We start from the raw sequence: 9,363 nt of genomic DNA, 5'->3' as shown, positions 1-9,363 counted from the left end.
ACTTCTCATCCATTCCTTTGTCACAACATAGCAAGCTGAGGTATGGTGGTAGTGTGAGGCTTCAAGAAGCAGGGTAGAGTGTTCAAGGAGGAGACAGTTAATCTTAATATAGCCCTTGTGAGTTGGCTTTTCCTGACAGAGTAATACCTGAGCAGATTCAGATATCTTTCCTAAATAGGGTAGCAGTATATTATCTGTATTCCTTCGTACCTTGATAAACTGCATTCAAGATTCAAAGATTACATTAGGACTGACAGGTATCAAAATAAATGACTTCTCCCACATACCCTCCCAAATCTGAAAAATAGTCTCATTAATTAAAACTAATGCCTGAATATTTATCCTCTATGGGACAATTATTAATTTAAAAATGTAGAAAAACAGACAAAAATTGCATATTGGCAGCTATATTTTAAACCAAAAAAATCTTCACATAATAAATACATCTTATGCACATTAACTTCAAATTTACTTCAGAAAGCTATTTACAATATAAATAATTATAAATGGGAACACTTTGCAAGATATTGTTGACAAAGCTAAATAGAGTTTCCTACATTACATTCCAAAGGAAATTTTCCAATTACAGATGTTATGCTACAATGTCACTAGACCCTATACATTGCAAGGCATGGTATTTAAAATGCTGGCAATTTGTGTTTTTTTTTTTTTTTCCAAAAGTATAACTCATTGGTTTAAAGCAAACATGAAATATTTTAGTAAGTCTCAAGTGCCTTTTTCTTTTCTTTTTGCTAGATTAACATATTTTATGCATTGAAATATTTACCTTGGGGAAATGTTTCAGTGCCTTAAAAGAACTTTTCCTAATAGATTTTATTTCCTTTAAATGCAAAAGTGCATATGTTTTAAATGGTGTAAGCAAGACTATTTCTCGCATTTCCAAACTTCCCACTGTATTGGCATCTGGAAAAAAAAATGCAGTTTAAATTGCAATAAATAAACATCTTTGAAAGCTGCGTTTTGAATCCTAGAACAACAGGAAATCTTTATAATTCCATATGAGAAGGGAGTTACTGAATCTGATCAGAAGAAAGCTTTGTTTCTGCCTGCATTTGATCTTTCTTTTCAAATACAGTTTCATAGATGGAGTCATAAATTACCTCTTTTCAGAAAAGGATGCATTCCTAGCAACGTAGAGCCAGATTTATCCACAGGACTCTTGTACAAATATGCTAAATGCCACTGTGAAGTTAACCTCACATAATTTCTTCATTAATAAATGCTCTAAGGAAATGTGAAATGGAGTCACACTAGTGCTCTCATCATTCCAAACAGAAGACTATTTCAGCTTTTAGCCTTCAGAATAACAACTTGGTAAAAACACTTTGCTAAACACTCAGCTACTCCTCTAGCAGGCTATATCAACACTATACCATTGGATTACAGAAAAAAAAAGTGGGCTTTTTTGCTTTAGGTTTGGCTTGGCTTTTTTGTTGTTTTGCTTTGTTTTTGCTTCTCAGAGCATATGGCCAGAATATTTAACCACCGATATTACCTGCAAAAAATAGAAGTTCTCTTTCACACTGTGAAGGTGTCTGAAGCTAATCCAGTATACCTACAGAAAAGATTGTTCATCCACCATTGATCCTGACAACAATGCCTGCATTGCCTTTAGCCCCTTAGGTGTTTCAAGTAAATTTGCAACTCGTGGAAATACCAGAGCCTGAATTGTTGACATTAACTACAGCCACCTTAGGACAGACATAGCTAGGTCTCATTGCAAGACATGATTCTGCAGAAGGTCTAAAACTCAAGCGTGCACCTCAGAATTGTTCCTCAATAGAAAGGCTAACTGGCCTTCACAACACCCAGTCTGGTTTTCTAGAGTAGCTGTTCCTTTTCCAAAAATACTTTTTCTCCCCCCAGTTCATTCAGGATGTTCACATAATTGAACATATGGTAGTTAATATATTTAGGAACATTAATGAATAAATGCTGCAAGTCCAGAAATAAAAAAGATTCAGATAAAAGTGATTAAGAATGTTTGAAAGAAAAGAGTTTCAGTGTGTAACCCATGTCAGTACTGTGTGGATACATCAGCAAAGCCTTATGAATCTTAAGGAAATACATCTGAGCCTCTTCCACACAGAGATGCACTTGTTTTCAAAGCACATACAAATAAACTCTATTGTAGAACCATAGCCATTACAGCCATCACCTTTCGTTGTTTCCATACTCATATTTTGAGATTCAAAACAAACAAACAAAAACACAAATCTGTTGCCAGATCACAGGAAGTCAACATTTTTGGCCCTTACACATATTAAGTAGTACCTTACTCCACAGATATTCCCATTACAGTCAATGGGACAAGTTACTGAGTAAGGTTCTTTTTCTAACTAAAGAATCATTGTGCAAATTTGTTCACAGTCACATTCTGGGGTGTAATTTTGTATAAAAATTAGGGAGGCTTTTTTCCACTTTAAAAAAGATACACCAAAGTCATAATGCACCATCCACTGATGTCAATAAGAAATGATTTAAGAGAGCTGTCGTCAATTTACTGTTGGAGTAGCTACAAAATATTAATTTGCTGTAAATAGCAAAGCACTATTATGTTAGAGAAATGACACAGCACATCAATTTTTATTTTTCCTGTACCAATTCACAACCTACATATCTGCTTTAAAGTGATAACCTTTAGTTAATGTGATACATTTTATGTATTTGGTACAAAAACTGCATTTTTCAATTTTCTGAAATATTTCATTTGATTTAGAAAATAAAGGGGGAAAAAACCGCTATATCCTTAAAGGATACTAAATGAAAATTCAAATTAAATAAATACACCGTGGAAAAGGTAAGCTTTATACCATATTTAAAAGTAAATGTTATGTGATCTGCAGTGATATTATATGCTATAATTAAGGTTGCAAATTTGCACAAGTAGCATGTAGCATGCAGAGCCTATGTTTACAACATTTAATGCTTTCTGTCAATTCAGAAGAAATTCCTGGCTATCTAATAGCAGCAGAATAGCAAAGTAGCTAACAAAAGGCATCTACTGAAGTGCTGAGGAGCAACAGTTGCTGAAACTCCAGGAGGGAACTGAGCATCAGCCTATGCCTGTAGCAGAACATAGCTGCAGAAACAGACCCTTCTACCTCTCTACTAATATATCAGGTATCCTATTTATTACAGTGCATTTTGTTGCATTTATCACTGTAGTGGACTGGTACTGTTGAAAATAGGAGAAGTAACAACAGTTTTGAAATTTTAATTTTGAACTGAAATTAAATGGCTATGGGGATTTTTTTTTTTTTTTTTATTGCACAGCACACTGGCTTTTTCCTAGATGAAACTGTACAGATAGAAACATCCTATATTGTGCCTGTCTGCTTTATAAGTCTTCTGTTTTTCCAAAGTGCCTGTCAGAATGCCCAAACTGTCTTCTCCTGACTACTTGTGGTCATTAGACCATTAGACAAGCTGATCTCCAGAACCCTATTGCCTTCTAATTAAAAGTTTCACAACAAGGGTGCTTGATGACCCTAAAAAACTTTAGTGCTGACAGAATCCCACTCATCCAAACAGTTTAGGAAACTCCTCAGTAATACAAAATAGTATTGGCAGTTAGACTTTTTACATGTACGAGTAAGGATAATACAATACTGTGTACCTCTACTCTAATTCGCTTTGCAAATTGTATTTTAATACTGTACAATGAGACTCCAAATACAAGTTCATTCATATTATTCTTATGAATAAGTGAAATAAAGATTTATCCAGAACTGGATTTATCAAAAATACTTTGCTGTTCCTATGCTTTAGGAAGATATACAATTTTTGGGCTGAAAGAAGTCCATTTTGGTCCGTTCCTTCCTCTGATTTAAGGGTTGTCAATGTTTTTCTCCCCTTCAATTATTTGCTTTGCTTTTATCTTAAAACAAACAAACAAACAAAAATCTCTAGACCTTTGTTATTCATTTGGCAGTTAGTCAAATACATTTCTTGCCAAATCATTTTGTTCTCATTTTACTTTGGCTAACATTCAATGCCCTGTCTCTCATTTCTGTCACTAGTTCAAATAGTTTTAGAGCATTATTTATCTCTCTTCTGTGCAGAGCTTGGTACACATCAGTGACATTACCCCATACTTCTTTCCGTTACAAAGATGACAGACCCGGTTTATTTAAAGTTTTTATTAGATCTTTCAGTCTCTTTATCTTTTTGCTGAGCTCTGCTCCACCTTTTCTATTATGGGCTTTAGATAATAAAAACCAGACTGTTACTCTTCCTTGTGTTCAACGTACATTTCACCAGGAGTGATCACACTGCAGTCAATAGAGATTGCTTATGGAGTAAGGTACTACTCAATTCAAGATTCACAATCTGCCTTGGAGTGATCAGAACTATACACAATATTCCACATTCAGAGAGTTAATTTCCTCTACTTTCAAGTACATCTATACTTACGTGGCTTACAATGTTATTATTTAGCTTTTGCTTCTCATTAATTTTATTTGAAAATAGATATTTTTAACCCACCCATAGCATGCTGCTTTATATTTAGTTCCACTGATGACTCAATCCCATATGTTGAAATTCTTAATGTTACAAATGAAGCTTGACTTAGTGCTAATCTCATTTTTGTAACCACCTTAAGTCCTCTTACCTTCATTTTGATATAATAAGGAGTGCTGGTCCTGTTCCTGTTGCAGTCAACTTTGAGATGTCTTGTAAATGCCATAAAAAGAAGCACAGGTCTAATATTCTTGCCTACAAATAACTTAGTTTACTTTTTTAGCATATGTTTTTTATTGAATCTTTTCTAATCAGTTAGTGACTCTTTGTTCATGAGTTTATTAAACAGAAATTTTTTCTGCCTCTTTTGATATCTTCTATAACTCCAGGACAGGCCATGATAATATCAATATTTGTAATGCAATTGAATTTTTTGGAACCCTAATTTCCATCAGTAATTTTTTCTTTATATATGACTGATTTTGGTATTCCTAATATGTTCATATATCCTTTTTTTTTCTTTTTTCTTTTTTTCGTTTTTGCTGTAATCAAGAAAACAATGTATATTACTTTTTCAAAGCCATACCAATTACTTCTCTTTATGTCAGAATACTTATAATCTTCTATTCTTTCTTAATTTGCTACAACACTTGTACAAAATTAGGACAAACCTCCATGATGTTTTTATCTATCCCTGCAATATTCTTATAGGTATGTGGTTGCTTTTCTATTTTACAGAAAATTTTCTGATTCTATTGAGTTTCTTTTGTGTTTTGATTTAATTATTATTTGACCATTTATAAGCACTTTTTCTTATGCTGTAAATATTACTGAATGGCATACATAGCCATAGGGTTAAATGTGCGTATCTTTGACCACTCCTACATCCAGTCTATTCTCTCTGTTTCTCCCAAGGATTTTTTTTCCATTTCACTCCACTTCCCTCTTTTTGCAACCTTTCAAAAATGAGGGCAATCTCCCATCTCTCCATCAAGACAAACATTTCTCAAAACTACACTGAGAAAGACCCTCTTTCTTTCTTTTAAATACACTCATAGTATTTGATTATTCTAATTATGAGGATACTGCTCATTTGACTCCTTTCAAATCAAGTGTATGTAAATAACTATGCATGTGAGTACACAAGAAAATAACAAATCTGAGGAGTTCTTTCTCCCCTTTTTGATTTTGTACTGGTTGGCCATGGATGCTTTATACCACGGAGCAGCATAACACACTTGGCCTTTAGGGAACAAAAAGATAGCCAGAAATACACATTTTGATGTGTATTTTAGAGGAACACATTCCAACTTTCCATGATAGTGCATAGCAGTTTTGTTATCTGGGATGTGTGGGAAACACATGGTTCAGAAGGTCTGCCCTGGGCAGCAATTCCAAAACAACCCCTCTTACACAGTGCACGTAAATGGCTCTGCTAGCCTTCCCAGGTTCTCCCTACCTAGATCTCTTCCATCTTTCACACCTCAAATGGCACCAACTTTGAGTTTAGCTCCATTCCCTCTAACCCTGCATGCCAGTGCATTTTTATGTTTTAAGAGTAACATTTGTTAACTAACTCGTCTTCCCAAACCTTGGGTTAGTCTCTCTAGTGCACTGTGGTATATCAAATGCTGGTAATGACAAGGGCATGAAAACATATTATATCTTCCAATTATATCTCTAAGGTTACTTTTTAAAGCACAAAAGTTTTTAGAAAAAAGTGTCAGCTTCCATTGGTTATTATAACAGATGTCCCTTTGTGTCCTTGTGCTGGATCTTGCTGCATCCTTAAGTGAGAAGTCACATCAAAGTGTGATCCATTGCAGCCTAGTGAATAGTTTCTAATGGTTTCAGTGTCATATAGATGCTCCAGGGCATACCCAGTTAATGTGTAAGCATGTTTATCAAAGTACTGCCTGTGGGAGTTGTAATAATTTGGAGAAGCTGCTGGATGATCACCTGGAGTTTGATGAGGGGACATGTCTGTATTCAGGTAGTCTTTAGCCAGTACCAAGCTAGATTTTGATATTCGGTCAGAACTGGGACTGCTTATCCTAGACAGTGTTGTGGGACTATTGTCATAGTCATTTTCATGAGGGCTCATAATCTTGCCATCCCGTTGCTGGATGTGTTCACAGGGAGGAGTGTTGGCAACTGTCAGGACACGGCAGATATCCCCTGCCAACTGCTGCTGGGGGTAGTTTGCAAAACAAATTGTGTGTTTCTTCCCTGTGCCGTTAATGGAGATCAGTGGATCAGGGGTTGTTTTCCGTAGCTGTAGCCTGTTTTCTTCCTCTTTGATCATTTGCTGGGTGGCTCTTATTAGAGTTTCAATTTTGCTGGGCTCATGTGGGCTGCTCTGATACTGTTCAGCACGGTATCGGTCACCAGATTCACTGGCAGAGCCAGGATCAGGAGAGCTAACGACACTATCCTCATCCCAGTGTCCTCTCCCTAGGAAAGAGAGAAATACAACAAAAATTTGGGTTGAAGGAAGCAAGCAGTCTTAAAACATGCACTCTGAATATTATTTTGCAGACAGAAAACCACACAGAGGCAAGTGAATTGTGCAAAGTCATCAGGAATGTCCATGGTAGACTCTTTGCTTTCCAGGATAATTTACCTCAGATTAGTGTAAAATAGAACCGTTCTTCTCTATCTCCAAAAGACTTATTCTGCAAGTCAATGGAACTGTGCTAATTAGTTCTTACAAATTCTTTAGATACAACCTGTGTTTGAAAGATTATTTTAATAGAAAAGCAGCACTTTACGATACATCTGCCTCTATAACCTTAAACTCTGTTTTGGTGTCAGCTGCAGTCTTTCATCTCTCAGACTACCTTTTAAACCTAAGGGCCTTTGGACTTATCGAAACACAAAATCAACCTTTCCTTATGAAGTTTTGTTCAGTTTCACCTTCTGACGCTGTGCTAATGCACTGAGGATGCAACCTGACAGCTACCTAATGGTGGTGACTGTGTTGAAAAATAGTATTTTGAAGCTGAGAATTTTCTCTAACAAATACTGTTACCATGCTATTTTTAGCTGCTGCAGTTTCCGTGGAAATAAATAGGAAGCATTACTTTTGGAGTAACCTACGTATATTTTGCTGCATGCAAAGCAGTCTGTTAAGCAACTTGAATTATAAGTATTTCTTATATCTATATCCATGACCTCTGAGTCAGAAACATGCATTATTTCCTCTGTCTTGCATAGGGAGATGCCCACTTGTGTCATAACTTTGAAACTGTTGCTTCATTTGTGACAGTACCACTTCTGAAAATCCCATTATCTCTTACCATGAATCCTGTGCACTGAAGTTATGTGGGGCATACTGTTTTCATATGCTTCTCTGCTTTCAGGGGACGACTTAGTCAGGGGCAAGGCTGATCGGGAGCCCCACCAGCCTTCCCTCCCTGGCTGCGGTGTGCCAAGGAAGTATCTGCCAGCTTCACATCTGCCTCCTTCACAGGCCTGAGTATGGAAATGTCTGTCATCGCCTAGCCTTGAGTGATCTAGTGCAAAACCATAGCAGAGAGCACTGCGGTCCGTGTACTGTCTATAGGCACAGGAGACATCGTGATGCTGGGAGCTCGGCCTGTCCACAGGCTCCAACAGCTGGGGAGAGGCTGTGTCGGTGAGGGGGCTCCCACCCCACTGGCTCTCATGGTCAGATTCAGATCTCTCGGTGTGAAATCCAGAGTACTGAAAAACAAGAGAAATAGCAGGGAATTTACTGAGCATCAGTGAAATCTGAAGTATCAGCACCAGAAATATAGAGAGTATGCACTGAATAGGGCGTTTTCCATTAGCATGCCCACACGTCCGCACCTTCTGATGGGACTCCTCATCCTTTCCTGTATTACATCCTTAATGAGCTCACAGATGACAGGATAGACATCATGAAAGTCTAAAAACATCCCGTGTCAGCCCTTAATAGCCATTTCTTTTATGATGTGTGATATTAGGATCACCAACAACAGTGTGGCAAGTCAATATTTTTTTAATATGTCCAGGTTTTTCTCATTGCCTTGAAAGCTGCTGCTTATGTGCAACAATGGTGCTCCAAGGCTCTTCTGCAGAAGTACTTTTAAAATAACACCACTCCTAGAGCATTCTCTCATGTCAAATTGAAACTGAATGCGTTTGCAAGTTCTTTTTCCCAAAGTCCCTTCTCTTTTCCATTTTTTTTTCTTACCTGGGATATTCTGAAACTTATTTTCTGCTATTATTTGGGACAAGAAAGTTTCCTGTAGATACTGGGACTTCCCAAACTGCTAAAAAGAAAAGCTCAAAAATGATGGTAGGTGAGTAGGAAACTGGAAATCACAGATCTGCTGCAAAATGGGAATAAGAAAAACCCAGCAATTATTTGCCAGGGGGAAAAAAAAAACCACACAACTGATTGCTAAAGCAGACAGAGCAAACATTTTGTCACCCTCATTTAAGCAGAGCCATCCCAAGACAGAAAAAAAGAGCTAGCCAGCAGTTGGAAAAGACAGAATAGGAGAATGAATGTTGTTATGACAGAAATAAGAGTTAAGTAAAATTTCATAGATTTCTAGATATTCTTAATAAGCGTTTGAAACTTCTGGATACTTTCTTGGGAGAGGAAAAAAAAAAAAGAATTTTTGTTTAACCTCCTTGGATTTAGCTATCTCATTTTTTAATCTTTTTATTTATTGGAAATGTCAAACTGCATGGAACATCTTTAAATCAATTTCACCCATGATTACAGTCTGGGATGAGACCAAAGCCATACATGCTCACCTCTTCAATACTGCATACTCATGTCACAAATCAATGTATTACAGCATGAAACCTTGGAATTCTCCCTTTCCATCATTCACCTTCCAGATGCCCACTCTGTTTTTGCTT

At 36.7% G+C, this 9,363-nt stretch overlaps 1 protein-coding gene across 1 annotated transcript in view; it reads right to left on the bottom strand.

Annotated features, from left to right (window-relative positions):
- Positions 1-398: 398 nt before the first annotated feature.
- Positions 399-9,363, bottom strand: part of SIM1 (SIM bHLH transcription factor 1) — a 45,884-nt gene continuing 36,919 nt past the window's right edge. The window contains exons 11-12 of the mRNA XM_085217586.1: positions 7,785-8,190; positions 399-6,939 (exon numbers count right to left, since the gene is read on the bottom strand). Coding sequence (XP_085073712.1) covers positions 6,209-6,939; positions 7,785-8,190 — 1,137 coding nt within the window. The 3' untranslated portion in view covers positions 399-6,208. The remainder of the gene's footprint in view (positions 6,940-7,784; positions 8,191-9,363) is intronic.

The sequence above is a fragment of the Meleagris gallopavo genome, chromosome 2, assembly GCF_905368555.1.
Source record: "Meleagris gallopavo chromosome 2, MGAL_WU_HG_1.1, whole genome shotgun sequence".
NCBI lineage: Eukaryota > Metazoa > Chordata > Aves > Galliformes > Phasianidae > Meleagris > Meleagris gallopavo.
The sequence above is the reverse complement of the archived record's forward strand: the minus strand, read 5'-3'. Positions and strand labels throughout refer to the sequence as shown.